Source organism: Leptonychotes weddellii, chromosome 2 (assembly GCF_054177405.1).
Source record: "Leptonychotes weddellii isolate Sample4059 chromosome 2, ASM5417740v2, whole genome shotgun sequence".
Lineage (NCBI taxonomy): Eukaryota > Metazoa > Chordata > Mammalia > Carnivora > Phocidae > Leptonychotes > Leptonychotes weddellii.
In genome coordinates, this window is record NC_138370.1 from 126,202,763 (window position 1) to 126,224,893 (window position 22,131).

General features: G+C 39.2%; 1 protein-coding gene across 5 annotated transcripts in view; it reads left to right on the top strand.

Annotated features, from left to right (window-relative positions):
* ADAMTS3 (ADAM metallopeptidase with thrombospondin type 1 motif 3) overlaps positions 1–22,131 on the top strand; it is a 249,547-nt gene that overhangs the window by 217,953 nt on the left and 9,463 nt on the right. For all 5 annotated transcript variants that reach the window (XM_031035962.2, XM_006740665.3, XM_081812297.1 and 2 more), the window contains 7 exons: positions 670–803; positions 2,855–2,978; positions 7,245–7,325; positions 9,013–9,176; positions 13,886–14,051; positions 17,069–17,201; positions 20,751–20,958. In XM_031035962.2, the coding sequence (XP_030891822.1) occupies positions 670–803; positions 2,855–2,978; positions 7,245–7,325; positions 9,013–9,176; positions 13,886–14,051; positions 17,069–17,201; positions 20,751–20,958 (1,010 nt within the window). The remainder of the gene's footprint in view (positions 1–669; positions 804–2,854; positions 2,979–7,244; positions 7,326–9,012; positions 9,177–13,885; positions 14,052–17,068; positions 17,202–20,750; positions 20,959–22,131) is intronic.

The window sequence follows — 22,131 nt, forward strand, 5'->3', positions numbered from 1 at the left end:
TGTTTGCATATAACATCCAGTGCTCCATGCAGAACGTGCCCTCTTTAATAGGAATGTCTCACCGTACTTCGTAGTTGGGTGGCTGAAACAAAATAGTGACATGGTTACCATATGATTCAATACACTGCCGAGTTCAGTTTAAAAGCTGTTTTAAAGGAAAGATTGCATCCACATAGGAATTCCAAGTTGCAGTGCATTAAGAAGAAATGCATTATTTTTTATCTGTTTCAGTGAAGCGAGTCATGTAAATTATATTACATTTGACTAATGAGATCCTACATGAGGCATAAACCATACTAGGTCATCGGTTCAAACAAAAGAGAAACGCCTTTAATTCTCTAAGTGTCACTAAAATGAAATTGGTTCTGAATTAAAGTTTATTGAAGAGCTGTGGTTAAATCCATGGTTGACGTCCAACCTGCTTTGCCTGGGACAGTCCCAGTCATTCCTATGCAGTTATTAATTCAGCCACTTTTCACTCTCAGAAGTTTCACAGTTTAGATCAGTCATAAGCCAAATACGTATCCTTTTCTGCTACTCTTTTATTTATTCATACAGTGTTTTGTTTTCAGGACATCGTGCGGAAACTCTATTTTAAAAATAAAATCACTGTAGTGTGCAAATATGTCACTTTATGTACATGGTCGATTTAATCCTCCATCTTTGCAGCCAAGAAAAGATGCCACCTTTACTGCCAATCCAGAGAGACTGGAGATGTGGTGTATATGAAACAGCTGGTGCTGGATGGAACGCACTGTTCTTACAAAGATCCATACAGCATATGTGTGCGGGGAGAGTGTGTGGTGAGTTCACATGGCATCCCTGGAAGCTTCCTATGCCGTTGTGCAATTCTGCTTTGACTATCGTTCACCTGCATGTTTTCAAAAGATCTTAACCCTGTCTTATCTGTAAAATCACATTAAAATGAGAATCTAGGAGTAGCTGAGGAGACCTAAACCAAACGCGGTAGAAATTTTCACTTTTCACATCAATGTTTGGCTATTGGCAGAATTGAGATGTAAATATGGTTTCGTCCTCTTCCAGCCAGTTGCCTTTTCTAAATTACTCTGATCCCTCTGGCTGGGGGATACAACAGCTCAGGATGGATAGTGCCTTTTTTTGCTTTGAGTATTTTACTAGTAGTCATCTGCTTTTCCACTACAGAGCTGTTTTCAAAAACGCAATGCTAAATGTATTTTATCTTTTATTTAAAAAATAATAGAAATTCTCTCTCTCCCTCTGTCTCTCCTGCTCTCTCTCTTACTTTCCAATTGATTCTAAGTTTAAACACTGAATTCTACCTCAGAACAAAAGAGGCGAAGATGCAAAAACCGGATTTTGCCCCACTGAGACTCTTTTTTAAAAAACTGCAGTTGACTTTCTTGTTCGTGTTCCCAAGTTGAATTGATATGAAATCAGCCTTATTAACTGAACATGTTACTCCTGTTTCTTCTTCACTTCAGCACAACCAAAGTGTTGTAGGAATGAATCTCAAGAATGCAGAGACCTCACATTTGAAATGAATTTCCCCTGAAAGTAGAATCTGACTTTTGTCCATCTCTCACCCTCCCACAGTACATCAAACGTGTGGTCATCATTGTCTCTGCCCATTTTCATTCCAAACTTCTGAGTGCAGTGGCCTATCATGTCCCCTTACCCTGCACTGATTTCCATGAAGGGGCCTGCCCCAGTTCAGAAAACCTTCAGTGGTTCCCTGTTAAGTTCCTGTGAAAATGTAAACTCTGCCTGATATTCGAGGTCTTTCATGGCCTGTGCTTTGCAAATCTTTCACTGTTCTTCCCCTCTCATACAGTACTAACTTTCCATTGGCTTAAACATGGCTTCAGTATTGCTCTCAGAACCCACTTTCCATGAGCATACAATTTCCATGGCTCTGTTTTTATCCCTCTGCATTCTTGAAATGCCTTTCAACAGGGTCTTATGAAAATATCCAGCACTTTATAAAGTTTTTTTTGTTTGTTGGTTGGTTTGGTTTGTTTTTAGTTTCAGAGGTAGAGTTTAGTGATTCATCAGTCTTATATAATACACAGTGCTCATTACATCATGTTTCCATCACCCAGTTACCCCATCCCTTCATCCCCCTCCCCTCCAACAACCCTCAGCTTGCTTCCTAGAGTTAAGAGTCTCTTACAGTTTGTCTCCCTCTCTGATTTCGTCTTTATTTTATTTATTTAGTTAGTTAGTTAGTTAGTTAGTTTTAGATTTCATTTATTTGAGAGACAGAGACAGAGATAGAGAGAGAGCACAAGTGGGGAGGACAGGAAGAAGCAGGCTCCCCAGAGAGCAGGGACCCTGATGCAGGACTTGATCCCAGGACCCTGGGATCATGACCTGAGCCGAAGGCAGACGCTTAACTGACTGAGCCACCCAGGCGCCCTGTCTTATTTTATTTTTTGTAAAGTTCTGTTTTGCATCCCTAGCCAGCTTATAAAGCTTATGCTAATGCCCAGCTCATTGTTTTATTACTCATCTTTCCAAATAGGAGAGCAACAGGGGAAAAACACTTTTTGTCTTTTTGTCTTTTCAGCATCAACGACAATATCTGCGCTTAATAAATGTTCGATGGGTCATGACTATGTGTGATGGGGTAAATATTTAATTAGACTGGGGGAATGTATCCTAGAGTAGATTTTAACCTAGAGTACAAGTCATCTGACTTCATAGTAGCTCTTCAAAAAGATTGAGGCATTAAAAAAATCAGAGCTTGAGTCAAGGTTTGGTCAGACTGTGTCACTGTGGGCTCACGGTAAAACAAATGGTTTGTCCTTGTCTAGGATGCTGACCTTCACTTGGCACATTGAAATTAGTCACGTTTAACATCTTCTCTTTCCAGAAAGTGGGCTGTGATAAAGAAATCGGTTCTACTAAGGTTGAGGATAAGTGTGGCGTCTGTGGAGGAGATAATTCTCATTGTCGAACCGTAAAGGGGACATTTACCAGAACTCCCAAGAAGCTTGGTAAGATGAGGTCTCTCATGAATTTGGTATCCTTCTCCATGATTTATACTTTTTGAGACTTCTTTTAGGAATGTAGCATTTTCCCTATAAACATAACAAAAAATTAGCTGCTGATTTATTTTTATTCAGATTACCTTTTCTTTTCTTTTTTTTTTTAAGATTTTATTTATATATTTGAGAGAGAGAGGGACAGCAAGCACGTGAGAGACAGAACGAGCATCAGCAGGGGGAGAGTCAGAGAGAGAGGGAGAAGCAAACTCCCCGGTCTTTGGGGAGAACGAACCAGACTCCCCACTGTTTGGGGAGCCCGACGTGGGGCCCCAGCATCATGACCTGAGCTGAAGGCAGACGGTTAACCGACTGAGCCACGCAGACACCCTCAGATTATCTTTTAAGGAACTAAAAACCAAAAACAAAATAAAAACACTTGGACTGAATTCATACTCCACGGCATCCATGATGAAAGAGTGTCTACTTAAATAAGGAACAAATAAAATCAATTTCAATTATAGTAGTTAGCTAAAATATGTGTTTTGTTTTATTTTGTGTTTTTATTTATTTGTTTGTTTGTTTGTTTATTTATTTATTTATTTATTTATTTATTTTGAGAGAGAATGAGAGAGCGTGTGTGCAAGCGGGAAGGGGCAGAGGAGCAAGGAGAGAGAATCCCAGGCAGACTCCGCACTCAGTGTGGAGCCCAGCTTAAGGCTTGATCTCCCGACCTCTGAGATCATGACCTGAGCAGAAATCAAGAGTCGGACGCTTCACTGACTGAGCCACCCAGGCTATTTTGTGTTTTTAATAAACACAAAAACTATTTTGTGTTTTTAATAAAATACATTAGACCTAATTATTAGAATTGAGGCTTATTTTGAATTTTCTGTTCACATAAATTGTTGATCAGAAGTTACAAAAAATATCACAAAATTTTATTTTAATTTTTTTTAAAGATTTTATTTATTTGACAGAGAGAGAGAGAGAGTGAGAGCAGGAACACAAGCAGGGGGAGTGGGAGAGGGAGAAGCAGGCTTCCCGCAAAGCAGGGAGCCCGATGTGGGACTCGATCCCAGGACCCTGGGATCATGACCTGAGCTGAAGGCAGATGCTTAACGACTGAGCCACCCAGGTGCCCCAAAAATCACAAAATTTTAAATACAACTTTTAAAATATTGCATGAGCTTTGCTTCTTTTATTTTAAAGGTGAACAAGTTCATCCTATTTATAAATCTACAAATCTAGACTCCATATTTCACATGATTTTAAAAGTTTTATATTACACAAAATTAGGTACACAACCAAAAACAACCCTGAGGTATGACTGTTTGTGTGTGTGAATGTTAGTGTTTATTTTAGAGTCAGTGACCTGGACTTAGGCATACAATAAAGTTTCAGCAGATGGAAAAAAAAAAAAAAGCAGAAATAATATGTAAAATTATGAGTCGTTTCATAATCATTCACTGGAATTTTCATAAGAGATTTGGATACAAACATTTATTACTGGATGATCTTTTTTAGTTTGTGACAAATGTTATTCAGTTATTCAATAAGCATTTATGGGGAAAATGTCTCTGGGAATTCAACATTTAAAGATAAATTTGATGTGGTGCTTCCCTTGAGAAGCTTCTTTTTCATCATCCCCACTCAGTTGGTATAGTCTCTGGTAGAATGATAAAATAAGACAAAACAAAAATAAAGATAAGAAACTGGTTTACTTTGAGCACATTGTCATGGCGGTGATTTTCCCTTTTAGGAGAAGAGAAAGTATAAAAAAGGTAGTCTTCATCCAAATGGAATAATTCTCTAAGTTCTTTGTACTCTCATTAGACCTCAGCTAGCCCAGTGCAAGCCAAGTGCACACAGACCAGTTTTGCTCTTTGACACATTGAGTGGGGCAGGGTCACTCCAAAGTATCTTTCATTACTGATGGTTTTGATATTCCTTTGTGATCATTTAATAGTTAAATGGTTAAAAAACAAATATTGCCATTTCTGGCTGATTATATTACTTTAAGAACATTCACAGAATTAAAATGATATATTATGGTTTTGGTGGAGTAACATGTAATTTTCTTCATCTTATTGTGAAGCAATTAACTGTGCTTTCTCTATGGCAGCTATATTATTCTTTTTGGTATAAAATCACTCATATTATTTTATTTCCAGAGTAAATTAATGTAAAGAAAAAAGTTTTTGCCATTAATCATCCATCCATTAATCATCCATTCTGTGGTGTGAGGTCGTGGTGCGTTTTTTTCAGATATGCCAAAAATTAGACTAAACCTGCGACTCAAGGTGAGGAGAGAAGAAAGGTTTCCTCAGTCGTACAGATTCAGACTGTTCAAAGATAATCTAACACCCATTTCTCTGCACTGGTGTTATCATAGTCACTCAATAGACTAATTAACGTTTTCCAACAGGGAAACATTTAAGCAAGAGGTGCCATACAGAATTCAAGTTGCTGGAAAATGAAATCTGCAAGTATTCAACTTCCAATCACCTTTATCATTTCTCATTCATTCTTAGTCTTACTTTCATTGACTATTAACTTTTTATTGGCATTAGCTAACTATTAAAAATGCATTTTGACTTCAACACATAAAATTACCAAATTATTTGATATCTTACCTAATAGAATCTACATAGCTTATAGTATAGTCAATGAACCAGCAAGACTTTGATAAACATGAAACCTTCACTAATTAAAAACATTCTATTTAAGGGAAGACAAGAGGTGCCTTCACTTTACCCAAAGGAGCTCGTAATATTTCTCTTGCTGAAACAAGGGAAGCTAAAAATGTACTGGGTAAGTTGTAGCAAACTGCAGAAAGATGGGCATCCATAAATGGCATCAAGCTGTTTTGCTGTGCTTGGTCGGCATCTTAAACATGTTCCGTCTAGCCATTGCACACTCAGACAAACATGCTACGGTTTCCGGACTCGACTTTACCCAGATTCAGGTACTGAAAACCCTGACCCCAAAATGACTATGCCATTGAGTTAAGACAGTAATAAATATTGGGAAAAAGTTGAGTAAATCTACCCACAGGTAGATAGTTATTGTCCATATGGAAATGACAAACATACTTCTTTCTGAGAACACTGACAATTGTGTATTTATAACTGAATTTCTGTCAGACTCATCCTGTAGTATGTGAATTGAATGTTTCATATCTAAGGTGTCAGTTGCAGCATCTCCCTATATTAATTTATATTTCCTGGATAAAACGTCTTGATTTCTACTTGTCCTATTGTTGATTTAAAGTTAGGATCTTAATTCTAAGTGATCTTAAGATAATTTTTAGGACATGTGATAATACTAAGATTTGTTTTATATGACATTGACTGTAATAGGATTGATATAAGATTTTATAACCCAAGGCAATCCATGAAGCATATTGATTTCATGATTTCTAGATTAGAAGATTGAGTTTAGGGCACATTTTTAAGGCAATGTAAGTAAGACATAACTTGCGGCATTTTCCAACCAAATGGTTTGGTCAAATCTAAAAAATATACTTTAAAACTTTCCCATAATAAAACTTGTTCAAGGCTTTAAAATTAATGGCTGATCACAAGAAAAATGAAAGCCACTCACTGATCCTTCTTTTGAAATCTCTTTAGAACAAAGCAGGCTTTCAATATGAAGATATTTCATTAATTAGAAGTTTAGCTATCTATACTTGCCCTGAAGCTTTTAAAATAATATACAGACAGATAAAATATCTCAAGAAGTTCACCAACTAAGTATGCTAAAAACTGGCCCCACTTCAAAAGAGTGGTTTAGAAAACATAAACTTGACAAATCACTATGTTGTACCATGTTGTGCACCTGAAACTAATGTAACATTATGTGTGTCATCTATACTCAAAAATAAATAAATAAATAAATAAATAAATAAATTTATAAATTTAACAGCAATGACAACAACAACAGAAAACCTAAACTCACATAGAAGGACACAGGAAATTTGCCTGAATTGTTGTTGACACAATTCACAGTTCAATACAAGATAAATGACTGATAGGTTAGAAACAAGATTAACTCCCCCCTCTTAATACCAAAAAAAAAAAAAGGGTTTCCTCTAATCTCATGCCAGTTGTCACAAAAACTACCAATGCTTTGAAGTTCATTCCTGAAACTGCTTCTTTGAGTTTATGGATGCCCTCTTCTGCATGCAGAAGCAGTAAGAATTTCATGCTCGGCTAACCATGGTTGTTGCTTTTGTTTTCTTCTTTGCTTTCTCCAATATTTACTACACATGCAAAGGGTACCTTAAGATGTTTGATATACCCCCGGGTGCTAGACATGTGTTAATCCAAGAAGACGAGTCTTCTCCTCATATTCTTGGTAAGTGTTTCTGTCTGCTGGCTTTGCTTTAGCATGCACTTAGAGAAATGTCAAAGAAATCATATAGAGAGAGATATATATGTGTGTGTAGATGTATGTGTATCTGTATGTATATGTGTATGTATACATAGATATGCAAGATTCAGAATTCCATATAAATCATTACTATGTGGTTTTTGTTGGTCATTTCTCCCCACTCTTCTTTCTTTAAAACAAAAAATATTCAAAAATAGAGCTTTAATTTTTGGTGAAACCTGGGTTGGTTCATTATTTATATGAAGAAAGGTTATTTAACAAGTTTATTATGCATTTTTGCTCTGTATTAGGGAATGAGGAAAATAAATATGTTAATAAAATGCACTAAATTAAGGAAGAATATCAGAAAAAAAATTTGCCATAGTTATGTTGGCAAATTAGTTCTGATATTGTGGTTGATGCCATACTATATGCCTCTCCTTACTTTTATTGCATTTTAAGTTCTTTTACTGAAAAGCGAGTATCTGTGATGTGTCTAGTTTCTGCCTGGCACATGTGGATCCATTTGCATGGCTGTTTAGAATTCTTTTCCTCCTTTACGAGAGGATCACATAAAAATGTTATCCTAAAGGGGTTTGTTTTCAAAGTGTATGTACAAATGTAAGCATGACTTCCACATATTCCCTGACCTATTAAAGCACGAGGAAGTTCTCTGAAATGAAAGCATCATCTGTCAACCCCATGAAAATTTGTCTCAAATTGCTTTTCTTTTAAATGTGTGACTTAAAAATGAATTGTTTTATGGTGTTTCATAGAATTTTTTTAGTATTTAAATTAAATTCACTACTAGATTCCTTAATGATCTAGCAGTCAGCCATAGTTCTTTTTCCAATAATTCATATTCTCTTATTTTTTTGTCCTAGAACTCAGATTATTAACTTTGGAAACATGAGATAGTTTAAAAAAACTCAAGAGGAATAAATGTATTTAACTAAAATTACTCATGTTATCTACACATTTTCAGGAATGGTAATAACATGAAATTTTATTTTCTAACTTATTATATGCTGGTAAATACCTCCAAACTTTGAAATCCAATTTGTTATGTTTTATCTATTAGAGAAAGCATTTTTAAATAATACATAGTAGATCAATAATGCATTAAGAACTCTATCACCAATAAACAGCTTTTTCTAGCCATATTAAGTAGGGACGTGGCCTTGGAATTTCACAAACATAAGAACTAATTGTTGGTCTAAAAATTAGTTCAACTATGTTGGATACCTATCAATACTTTTACTAACTTGAAAGAGATAACACAGTAGCACATTATGTTATGTGCTATCTTAGCACAAATGATTATAGAAGTATCCATAATTTTCTAAATATTCCCAGCTTTCTGAGGAAATATACAGGAATGGGTTAGAAACTGTTAACCTCTTTGACAGTCCTTTCAAATGGGAATATTTGTCAATTTTTATCTCCCTTATTTAACCATCTTGCTATTTTGACTAGTTAGTAGTGCTGCTTGAGGATTTTGAAGGCTGAATGAAGGGAATGGGAGTCCTATCAGAACTAACACTCATTTTGATTGCTTTGATGCTAATAAACAGTCTTTCATTTATAGAAAGGGATAGACTTGCTATGGGTCATCAAACCTGTAATATGATCAAATAAAATGTATGCCGGTTACCCATTTTTCTCCCTCTAGCTATTAAGAACCAGGCTACAGGCCACTATATTTTAAATGGCAAAGGGGAGGAAGCCAAGTCGCGGACCTTCATAGATCTTGGTGTGGAATGGGACTATAACATTGAAGATGACATTGAAACTCTTCACACAGATGGACCTTTACACGATCCTGTTATTGTTTTGGTATGTGGTATTACAGGCTTACTATGTAGTTGGTTCTGTAATTTTATAATTAATTTATCTGAAAACACTTTTACCTTGAACATTGAATAGTCAGTTGCTTGTTTTTTATCTGCCCCTCTCTACTCTTTGTGCAACTTTTTCATATATTTTATTATATGTACATTATAAACCCAATAACATAGTATTATGATTCCTGACTTCTAGTAATCCATTATCTGTTAGAGACAAAAGATGAGATAGATTTTTATATTTACCCACATATTTGCCATTTCTGATGCTCTTCCTTCTTCCCTGTAAATCTGACTTTCCATCTAGTATCATTTACCTTTGATATAGAGAACATCCTTTAGCATTTCTTGCGGTGTGGGTGTGCATGCTAGCAAAGAATTCTCTCAACTTCCACTTATCTGAAAATATCTGTATTTCACCTCATTCTTAGAAGATATCTTCAGCAGGTTATCTTCAGCAGGTATAAACATTTTGGTAGCTAGTGCTGTGCGTGCGTGTGTTAGCACTTTAAAGATGTTCTTATGCTGTTAGAGGGGAGTTGAAGGAATTGGAGGGCCGATTAGGGAGGTAGATGTAACTACAAGGTGGCAGTAGCGCGCACTGGCTTTATCTACCCCTTCACAGGTTTGCAGGTCGGCTACTGGAGAGAAGCAGAAGGGAACTCCTGGGACAGAAGGGATTGGAGAGGGGGTGTTTTTGGTGAGGTGATGTCAATCAGCAGCACAGTGGGGAGTCTCCTAAGAACAGCAGCAGCTTGGGATCCTTACAGCCACAGACTCCTCTATAGTTAGCAAATGGCCAGTGCAGTTTCATCGGGGTTTGCTAAGCAAGCAGGTTCTAACTGGCTAAAAATATGCCTGTTTGGGCTGCACTGAAAAGAACTGGGTATGTAAAACTTGAGTTTGGTGCTAGTGGGCTTCTGAGCTAAAGGCTCTCAGCCTGTTGTGAAGAAACAAACAAAGTAGGGGCCAACATACAGGAGCTCTCTTTTGACTCATAACGTTCATCTTCTACAACCCATCATTTATGATGAGAAGTCAGCCCCGTTCATATTGCTGCTCTGCATGTGAGGTTTCCTTTTTCCCTGACTGCTTTTTAAAGATTTTCTCTTCATCTTTTTGTTTTGTTTCATTGTTTGTTAAGCCGTTTGACTGTGATATGCTTAGTTTGTGAGGTTTTGTATCTGGCTTGGGGTTCACCAAGCATCTTGGTGATCTAAGTTGATGGGTTTTTGTTGTTGTTGTTGTTATTTTTTTACCAAATTTGTGTTGATTTTCCATTGTGTGCCAAGTGCGTTTTTCCCCCATCTCTCACTCCTAGGACTCGTTTACACGTATGCTCACCCAGTTGAAATTGTTCCATACGCCTCCTGGGCTTTGTCCATCCTTCTGTAATCACTTTTTCTCTGCTCTTCAGATTGGATAATTGCTATTGAGCCGTGTTCAAGTTCACTGACTGTGTCTTATGTGGTCTCCAATCTGTTGTTGAGCCCATCCGGTAAATTTTTCATGTCAGATGGTGTTCTTTTCTTTTCTAGAATTTCCATTTGGTCCTTTTTTTTTTTTTTAAATAAAAAAATATCATTTCCATTCCTATGCTGAGATTTCCATATATTTCACTCATTATGTCTAACGTTTCCTTTAAGTCCTGTGTCTTCATGTTGTCTGTTTCTATGGGCTGCTTTTTTTTTTTTTTTTCTGGATTATGAGTCACATTTTCCTGCTTCTTACAATTTTTTAAATGTATACTGGAATTACAGTTAAGTGTATACCAATTATATAGTTGGTAAGTTGTAGGGCATTTGGTTGCCTTCTTTTCAGGCTGTGGGGTTTTGTTCTGGCTGTCATTTCCTCCTGATCTGTGAAGCCTGATTTTTTCTTTGTTAGGGCTGATCTGTTTCAAGTTTGTCCTTATTCTTATAGCATGGCCTTTTTGATGCTTTAGCTGAATACCTGAAGTGTTAGCGAGGCCTCTTCATCTGGCTAGATAAGAACTCTTATCTCCCTAGCGCCACCTGACCTTGGGTGTCTCTGTCCCGCTCCCAGCCCCACGGCAGCTCCTCGCCGGTAGACATCATGGTGTCTTGGCCTGGGCATGCACAGACCAGCCTTCCATCTCGGATGCATGCAGCTTCTGGGTCATCCCTCTGTGCAGCCCCTTCTTCTTTAGGGCCCTGCCTACAAGTTCCAAACCCCACTCTCCATCTCCTCAGCTCCTTGAGACTGCTGTCTTGGCTTAGGCTCATGCTCCCTATGCAGGGCCCACAACCTGACCCTGTCAGGAAGCCAGGACCTGGCCTATTTCTCTTTCTCACAGCATCACTGTTCTTCGCTGTATTATTCATTGCCCTCCCCCAAAAAAAGTTCCCTCATCTGTTCTGTCCAGTTTTATTGCTTTTAATATCAGCAAGGCAACTCTATTACTCCCTCATGGATGAAAGCAGAAGACATCTACCTGGTTTGAAAAATATTATTGGATTCTGTATGTAATTTATCAAATTCTCTATAAAAAATATTATCCTAATTTAAAACCAAATATCCCCACTCAATCCCAAGGATGTTTTTTCTTTCTTTGAAAATTATTTGGCAAAGTGTCTGTCCAAATCTTTTGCCCATTGTTAAAATAGGTTTTTTTTTTAAAATTTACTTTATTATGTTATGTTAGTCATAAACTAGGTTGTTTTATCTTTTTTGTTGAGTTTTAAGAGTTCTTTATATATACTTGATATGTCCTTTATGAAATATATGGTTTGTCAAATATTTTCTTCTATAGTTTCTTTTTGTTCTCTTAATAGTGTCTTTCACAGAGCAAAATATTTTAAGCATCCTGAAGTCTAATTTATCAGTTTTTTTTCTTTTATGGATCAAGATTCTGGTGTGATGTGTGTATTTCTGCCTAATCCAGTGTTAGAGCATTTTCTTATTTTTTGCTAAAAGTTTTATAGTTTTATATTTTACATTTTGAGTTGATTTTTATATAAATTTTGTGTGATGTGTCAGGTTCTTATTTTTGCACGTGGATGTCTATATTACCTATTGCTTCATAACAAATCACCCTGAATGTCTTAGCTAAACACAAACCGGCATTTATTATCTCATAGCCTCTGTGGGTCAGGCCACTGGGAGCTGCTGAAATGGCTAGCTGTGGCTCAGGGCATCTCATGAGGTCACCGGTAACTGTGGCTGGTCTCCCCAAGGCTCCAGCGGGGACATCTGCTTCCCTGCTCAATCACAGGGCTGTTGGAAGGCCTCAGAAGATTGCCTCTAAGCTTTCCCATGTGGTAGCTGGTGGGCCTGCATTCTTCACTACATGGGCTTCTCCTTAGACTCCATAAGGGTCCTTATCACATGACAGCTGGCTTCCACTGGAATGAGTGATCCAAGTGACAGAGTGCAGCCAAGACGGAGACCGTCTTTTTAAACCGAATCTTGGGAGTAACATCCCATCCATGCCGCCGTTGTCTGTTTGCTGGAAGCAAGTCACTGAGTCCAGACCACACTGAAGGGGAGAGGAATTAAGCCCTACTCATTGAGAGGGAAAATATCAAAGGGTTTGTGGGCACATTTTTAAAGCCACCACAATGACTTGTTCTGGTACCATTTGTTGAAAAAAAAAGGTCTTTTTTTCCATTAAGGTATCTTTTCATCTATGTCAAAAATTATTCATGTTTCTGTGCGTTTATTTCTATCATTCTGTTTCATAGGTTATATAACTTTATAGCAAAAATATACACTAATCAAAATTTTATTAAGTTTGAATGGCTGGAGCTCAGAAGGTCCGTTTCACTCCCATAATTACACTGCAGTCTTTTCTGGTGGCCCAGGGGTCTGGCCTCAGAGCCCTGCCGTTAACCGCCATGCTAGCCTACCTCAGGGCTTTGTCCATTGATAGCCGGGCGCCCGCAGGGAACAACGTGAGCTAGAGATACAAGGAGGAGATTTGTAGCTAGGACAGTGGGGTTGTGGACAAGCACTGCTGTATCACCATGACCTTTCTTTTCCTCTCTAAAGGGCTGGAACCTCAGGCTGGGAGCCCAAGAGCATGGCAATAGCTGTCTGGGGCTGGAAGCTGTAGGCATCTGGCTAGAGTGTAAGGGTCAATGCTTGGTTTGTAATGTTGTTTTAAAAACAACTAAGGGAAAAACAGAGAAAAGAACCCAGATAACCAAATCCTTCATCCTAGTGGGTTCAATATTGCTCGATTTCTCAAACAAAAGCTATTTCTAAAAGTTTCATTTTAGAAGTGACTTTGGTTTTCTCTGGTTTAGTAGAATCATGGACAATTTTCATTTTCTTTGTATTTCTCCATAATGTGTACATTTTCTGGAGGAACATTATTATCTTTGTCATTATGACAAAACAGTTATTTTAAAGAATAATTTTCAAATGCAGTAGGGAGATATATAACTTAAGGAAATCCACAGTGAATCTCATTGAAAATGTATTATTTTTATTATATAAACTCTTATAACTCTATTTTTCATATTTTTTATGGTCAAAGTTTTATATGTTTGCATTTTTTTTTTCTTAAACAGAGCATCCTTGTACTTTAGTTGATAGAAACAGAAACATTATATTTTTAGAAACTGCTTGAAAGTTTTCCAGCTTTAATAGGACAACTGTTCTGAAATAGTTATAATTTTTATTGAAAATGTAAAACCCCTTCAGGTGACTTACCTATCTATTTCACGTATCCATTAGATCATCCCTCAGGAGAACGATACCCACTCCAGCCTGACATATAAGTACATCATTCATGAAGATTCTGCACCTACAATCAGCAGCAACAATGTCATCCAAGAAGAATTAGATACTTTTGAGTGGGCTTTGAAGAGCTGGTCTCAGTGTTCCAAACCCTGTGGTGGAGGTAACAATTGAACCCATTTAGTACGTTCAGTGTAATTCATAGAAGGCCAGTTATGGTGCTTTTCCCTTAAAGATTGCCTCTAATTGAGGCCATAATCTGAGAAATACCAAACATAACAACCAAAACATAAGTACAAAGCATTTTTACTGAAATCCCTGAATCTACAAAGGATGGGAGTCTGTTCCTAACAACGGTAAACCTTCTTAAAATCCTCTTGCCCTTTTCCCTCATATTCATATGGTGGTACCTTTAATGACTTTACTTTTCCCATACTCTCCCAAATGCAGTGTCCTGTGGTTCTGGCCTTTATTCTTCTTTTCCACTTTTGCTTTCCATACCTGTGCATTTCTTTTCTATCAGTGTTAGTAATAAAAGAGCTATTAGTTGTACCAGGTAGCAGGTACTGCTTTAAATGTTTTAAATGTTCTCTATATTAGTGCATGAATACTCAAAATGGCTCTGTGAGGTCAGCACTATGATTATCTCTGTTGTAGTGATTGGAAAACTGAAGGACAGGGAGGAGTAGTTTGCCCAGACCCTAAGATACAGACCCAGGTAGTCTGGCTTCTGGCTACACGCTCTTACTCCATTGTGCTGCCTCTCTGCCCTTTCTCCAGTAAATCCCATTAAGCCGTTTGCAGAGTTTTTCAGTTTCTCACTTCATCCATTCCTCTGCTTCTGAACAATAAACACTCCAGGACTGAGCTGGTCTAGAGGGAATTTCCTCAATAGGCAGGAGAAAGCAAAGGGCTGAGTCATGATGCTGAGTAACTGAGAACAAAAAAATTATTCAGAGTAGGGAATGCATGCATCAACCATTTATTTTATAATTCTAAATTCAAGGAGGTATTATTTATTTATTTATTTATTTATTTATTTAAACATTTTATTTATTTGACCGAGAGAGAGAGAGAGAGAGAGAGCACAAGCAGGGGCGGGGCAGAGGGAGAGGGAGAAGCAGGCTCTCCGCTGAGCAGGGAACCTGATGCAGGACTCGATCCCAGGACCCTGGGATCATGACCTGAGTGGAAGGCAGACGCTTAACTGACTGAGCCACCCGGGTGCCCCAAGGATGTGTTTTTAAAGGGGCCTTTTTTTTTTTTTTTTGAGGTGGACGGGACATAAAATGCTTTTAGTTATTTAAAATGACACTTAATCCATTACAAAATGCAAGTTTAATTTGAATCTTCTCTTTTGCTGCTCCCTCAGCATCTACTTGGTTACAAGGTTTGTCAGACACACCTTTTTAATATCTACCACATCTGTTACTTCCTCACCAGGTTTCCTTCATGATTTTGGAAGGGAAGATTATTGCAAAAGTCTTTTAACTAGTCAGCTAATTTGATTTTCTTCTCTTCCTTTATTTCCAGGGTAATCTTGAATGAATGACTGAATGAATGACCGAATGAGTAGTTATAGTATTTGTCTGATTTAAATCTTGTAGCCTTCTAATGTGTTGTCCTGAAGACATAGAATCATTTATGTAGTATTCTTGTCAAAAGCGTTTTTGACCTGAATCTAATCACTAGGAGGCAATTAAATAAACCTCAATTGTGGGGCATTTTACAAAACAAATGGCCTGTACATCTCAAAAATATCCAAGATAAAAAGAGGCTCAGAAACTATTCCTGCTTAATTCCATGACAGCTAAATGCACTGCATAATCCTTGATTGGGAAAACATTGCTATGAAGAACATGATAGGGGAAACTGGCAAATTTTGAATTTGGTCTGTATATTAGATAATAGTACTATATCTGTGTTAAATATTCTGGTTTTAAGAATTATGTAGGAGAGGGCGCCTGGGTGGCTCAGTTGGTTAAGCGACTGCCTTCGGCTCAGGTCATGATCCTGGAGTCCCGGGATCGAGTCCCGCATCAGGCTCCCTGCTCGGCAGGGGGTCTGCTTCTCCCTCTGACCCTCCCCCTTCTCATGTACTCGCTCTCTCTCATTCTCTCTCTCTCAAATAAAAATAAATAAATAAATCTTTAAAAAAAAAAAAAAAGAAAGAATTATGTAGGAGATGTACTTGTTACGGGCAGTATGCCGAAGTATTTACAAGTGAAGGATCAGGATACCAGCAACTTACTCTCAAAGGGTTTGGCAAAATTTTATGTATATTATATATATTGCATATTATAATTAAGCTATTATATATGTAAAAATATATACGTATGCACCTCAAATATAGTGACACGTAATACAAGGTTAATTTAGACGCAAGGCATAACAATGTTCATTGTGCTTTCCTTACAACATTTTTGTAGGTTTGGAATTTTTTTTTAAATTTAATTAATTAATTAATTATTTACAGATGTCAGGGTTGGTGAGTGGGGAGACCTTCAAAAACTCCCTGTGACTGCCAAGATAAAAAGTCCAAATACTAGTCTGGCACTTGAGGCTTTTAGGATTAGATTCTTTCCTATCTCCTATCCCCTTCACACAGGAAACTTCAGCCATTCCAACAGACCTGCCATTTTTAACGTGTCCTTTCCTTCGCTTGGAGTATTTTTCTGCTTCCTTCCCTTTACCCAACACTGTTTGAACTTGAAGATGCTGATGATTAAGTGCGGATCTTAAAAAAAAAAAAAAAAAAAAGAAGTGCGGATCTTGTGAGCAGTCCCTGCCCCTCCTCTGGCTAAGTTGAGACCCTCCCCTCTGTGCTCCTTTGGCGCCTTCTACAGTAAATTATGTGCATAACCCTCTAAAAGCCTGTGTCCCTGGTATTGTCACAGTGGTTGTTCAGATCTGTCCCTTACACTAGACTGTATGTTCAGGGGTCTAGTTCATTAGCGCATGAACACAGCTATATTTAATCATTTGTACTTTATTAAATGTAGGCCCTGAAAAGTTAAGGATTTTGTTTATTTAATTGACTTCTGGACCTTCAGTGTCTACAGCAATGCCTGGCCTCCTGTGCGTCCTCAGTCAATATTTGTTGAATGAATGACTGAATGACCAAATATGTAGCAGGATGAATAAGTGAGTAAACCCAAAGAAATGTGTTTCCTTTCCTAGGTTTCCAGTACACTAAATACGGATGCCGTAGGAAAAGCGATAATAAGATGGTTCACCGCAGCTTCTGCGAGGTCAACAAGAAGCCAAAACCTATTAGAAGGATGTGCAATATTCAAGAGTGTACACATCCACTGTAAGCACTTATTTTAACTATCATTTCCTGAGCACAATGTGAGAGGGATTTCAGTGTCTCTAGTTCTTTTTAGTTTTAATTTTATTTTTAGTCAAAGCTAATAAACGTACCTGGTTTAAAGAGTCAGATCATTTCACAGGACTTATATAGAGCTGTGTTTCCCTGCCCTTTACCATACTCCTGCTTCTCAAAAACAACCACGTTCCAGCTATGATGCTTCTTTTGATATTTGGTAACTCCTTGTTTCTAGCTCTCTTAAGTAAAATGTTTTAGCATCTACTTGGTTTTGGGGGGTGGGGGAGGTTTTGGATATTATGTATATTGTGTATATTGAATTTCCAATGTGGAAAGCGAAGGGTTGAGCATTCTTTTACAATCCATCCCCAAATACACACCCAGAGCCCAGACTTCTCTCTTCCCCAGTATTTCCAATATTGTTCTAACCTACCTTTTACTGATATTAATCTTCAGAGTTTATATTGTCTTAATGACTTCTGTCTGTCCCAACAGGTGAGTCATTTGCTGCTCTTTCTTTCCTCGTGAAACTTTCTTTCTTGAGAATTAATGAATATTTTGATTTTTATGCTTTGTTTTCTACTACTTTTCACTAATTCATCCCCATACTGTCTTCCGTGAGTATCAATCTCCTATAAATACTAAACACTCAAGTATCCTGTTAACGTGCAACTTCTGAGAGATATCTCTTAGAGAATTTTGTGTGTTCCAGCTCTGCCCTGGACTTCTTTCTGTTCGTCCTGGGGTGTCTTTTTACCTCTTCCTAGATAATCCCACTGCCTCTCCTTTGCATCGGATCTCCTGATTCCTGCATTTCTTGTCTTTTTATCTTTTCTTGTATTCATTTGTTCTGGTAATCATGTCTTCCAGTAGCTTCATGAAAAATGTATATACAAAGTGAAAATTTTTATCTTAAAAATTCTCTTACACCTAAGAAAAGTAGCTAAGAGGTTAAAGTATAAGAGTATAGGAAGCCTTTCTTCTCTCACTCTTGATTGTTGGGATACACACACATAGAATTCCAAACCGTAATGTATTTTCCTTCAGAATTTTGAAACCATTGTTCCATTGTTTTCTAGATTCCCATGTTGCTGTTGCAAAGTCATTTACTCTTCTGGTTCTCAATGCTTTCTATTTTTGTTTGTCATTCAAAGTTTATAGGATCTTCTTTTTGTTCCCGATGTCCCGAAATTTCACAGTGGTAGAACTGCCCGTTGTTGATGCTCTACTTTTCTCATCCATTGTGCTGTGTACTCAAAAGACTTTTTAAAACACAAAACCAGTATCTTTCATCTCCGGGACATTTTCCTGTGTTTTTACTTGGAAAATTTTCCCCTATTTTTTCAATATTCTTTCTTTCTAAGATATTTGTAGTTATGATTCTTAAACAGATCTGATTCTCTTTTCTTTTCTCATCTATTGTTTGTTGTTCTACTTGCTGAATTTTTCATTTTTACTATTGTGTTACTATCCAAGAGCACTTTAATATCCAAGCACTCTGTTTTATTCCTCACGTGTTCCTTTTTTAAGGCATTGGATGCTTATTTCACAGATGTAAATATTCTTTTATCTCTTTTATGATATTAAAGCTTATCTTTTCCATGCATTATTTCTTTTGAGTTCTTTTCCTCTGTTTCTTTTTTCCCCCTCCATGATTTGTGTTAGAGGCTTTTCTGTGTCAGCTGATTGTTGGCTCTTCACGCACGTAAGAATACAGTATTAAAAGGCTGCTTGGAAGTTTGCTTTATGCTCAAGACTTGCTTGCTGGTGGGCTTCACTGTAGGACAAGCTGGCTGGACTCTTTCATTGAAGATCCTCAGTGTATACTTAGGGCTTTTCTAAGGAAATGATCCGATTCCAAAGAGCAACATCAATCGTCTGCCTAGGGAGCATAAGCCTATTTGATAGCTGTTCTGGAAGTCATTGCACCATTCCAATTGTGGATTCTTACCTAGCCCCCTGTTTTCACTCTGGTCTCTTTCTCTATTGTCTCTTGACTATGTCTGTTGTCCACAAGCTAAAGGTCTCGTTCATCTTCCACCAAGGATAAACGTCAGACCTTCTGTTGGGTTAGAGGAGGGGCAATCCACCGGTGGGGGTAAGGATCAGGAGGTGGACCTGTTTGCACGCAGACTTTTCCTCAGTCCCGTTTTCAGCCCTGCCTTCACCCAGTTTTGCAGTGCACACTTCCACCTGCGGCCACAATCCAGCATGTTCCTGGAGTTCTGCCGCTAAGTCAGTCTGCTTGCCAGCTTCTACGGCTGAGTTAAACTTCATCCCTCTTAGGTCTGCTGAGCTGGTAGCCGTATGTCCCACTGCTTATCTTTTGGTGCATTCTATCCAATTTTTTTTTTTTTTTTACCTTTGTGGATTTATGCCATTTTTCTCCTTTGTTACCATTCTAGGAATTCCACGAGGGACTAAACTTAACCAGGAGTATCTATGAAGTGTATACTTCTCATATAGTATCTGTCTTCAAATGAGAGTTGCTATTGAGGGCCTTACAGTTGCTTAGTTGCCACAAACATTCTGCTGCCAGTTTGACATTCGTCAAAGCCATCCTAAGCTGGGGACAGCAAAGACTGCCAAGGTTTTAGCATGGTTATATTTTGATGCCCCATATATGTGAAAAGAAAAAAAAAAAAAGCAGAGGGAAAATAACTCTGGAAAGGATAAAGAGTATGCCTCACGTACATTCTGACAGATTGAGGAACCAGATGGAATCACTGGGGACGGCCCCTTGGGACCACACGTAGCCACACGTCATGGAGACCTGTCCCTAATAATGCAGCCACAGCCGATGTGGAGAGTGCTGGGGCCATTGACGTCGCCCCAGAATTGGGGAATGTCCCATGGGAAATCTTTTTTGAAAATATCTTTTTAGAAATCTTTCTATCAGGTGCATTCAAGCCCTGGATGCACACTACCTTTACCTTTTTGTTGGGCCTCCTAAGGGCCGCTATGAAGAACTGAATTTTCCAAACAGGATAGGTACGTCAGGCAGCCTTCTCGGGGGCAACTGTAGAAATGAAACTGTCATCTCAGTTAGAATCTTAAATCGTGAGGAAACTCAGGATTTCATGGAAAAGCAGCAGCCACCAAAGCAGTTCGTCTCAGCAAGTATCAGATGGATTGTCTTTCTAAATTTCCTTTCAGATGATTAATACCGTGAGGCAGTGTGGCTGAGAGCCCACTGGTGTGCTTCTGAAAAACTGCCATGCTGCCCAGACCTAACCCGGCAACCTTCAGATGAGTTTCAGAAACCCTCTGTCGGTGGATCCTCCTTTAGAGAAAGAGGTTATTCCAGATCACAGGGAGGCAGAAAAATACCCAGGCTTTAAACACAGAAGTGTCGGGCCTATTGCTGTTAGAAAATGCTCAGACTTTGGACTTGGTGGATGCGTCCCTCTTTCTGAAACTGCTTCCTGAGCCGGAGCGTGCCCTCCCCGGGCTGCCCGTCACCCAGGGCGCAGGGCAGGAGGGTGCGCGCGGCAGCCGCTAACCGTGTACCCCCTTCTCCCCCTCGCGCTGCAGCTGGGTGGCCGAGGAGTGGGAGCACTGCACCAGAACCTGCGGGAGTTCTGGCTACCAGCTCCGCACCGTGCGCTGCCTGCAGCCGCTCCACGACGGCACCAACCGTTCGGTGCACAGCAAGTACTGCTCTGCCGACAGGCCCGACAACCGGCGGCCCTGCAACCGCGTGCCCTGCCCCTCCCACTGGAAAACAGGGCCCTGGAACGAGGTGGGCGTGCGACGCCCGTGCGCGCGCGCGCGCGTGTGTGAGAGGGTGTGCGTGCGCACGCGGAAGTGTGCGGAAGCGTGCGCGGCATATTTTAATTTGGCTCACGTATCAGGTAGGCATTGTGTGAGTTGAGATGTGGCCACAGATTGTGTCATCAGCAAGCACCTGGAGGTGCCAGGAAACACAGTTTTAGAGCAGTGCTGGCATTTAGGATGAGTTGGTCGGGGCAAACCGCCTTTGGGTGTGTTTTGAGGTAGCGGCGCGTCTAAAGGTGACTGGGCTGTTTCCTGTCTTCGTTGACTTCACACCATTCCTACGGGATGAATTCCAAACGTCTGACCGTGAATGCAGGGCCCTGCCCCCTTTGGCACCATGATAACTCTTCTCCTTCTCCTCCTCCTCTCCCTCCTCCAACCCCCACCCCCACTCCTCCTCCTTTTATTTCTTCAGGTATAACTGACGTAACAGTATATATCAGCTTCAGGTGTACCATGTAATGATTCAATATTGGTATATATTGCAAAATGTTCACCACAGTAAGCCCCATGCTAACTCTTCTTGCTCTGTTGTTCTTTATTCCAACTCTGTGTTCCGGTTTGAGAACCTCCTTGCTATTCCAAAAAGACCATGCTCAATGGAGTCTCCCCACCTTTTAGCTGATGGCCCTCCCCGGACCTCCTGACTCACCATCTCCTCCTCCTCCTCCACTAGGGCTCATCTCCAGGGTCCAAAATACCACCTTCCAGGGCTGCCTTTCCCACAGTCCTCCCTCTACATTGCAAAAACGAAGAGGCTTACCTCTAGTATGCCATTCAAGACAGAATACTGTAACTTCTGTCTTGGAGTCGGTGCTGCCACTGGTCCACACAATTCTTGAAGACTCTGTGTTGCTTCCCCACTACAAGCCAGGACCTGCCCAGTTGATGTTTGTTTGCTGACTCAGCATCGTGTGGCCTGAATTAATCCCACGCCTTTGGTATTTCTAAAGATTCAAAAGGAGAAAAGTTTATAGGAGGGAAGGACATCACAAAGCAGATAGAGAATGAAGGAGAAAGTGGAAAGCAGGCCCAGGAAGGAAGGAACAGGCGAGTGAAGGTCACCTGCATGGGACCGGAAAGATAACTCACATCTCCTTCTCCTCAGGGTCCTGGAACAAAGGTCCCTCCTCTCTAG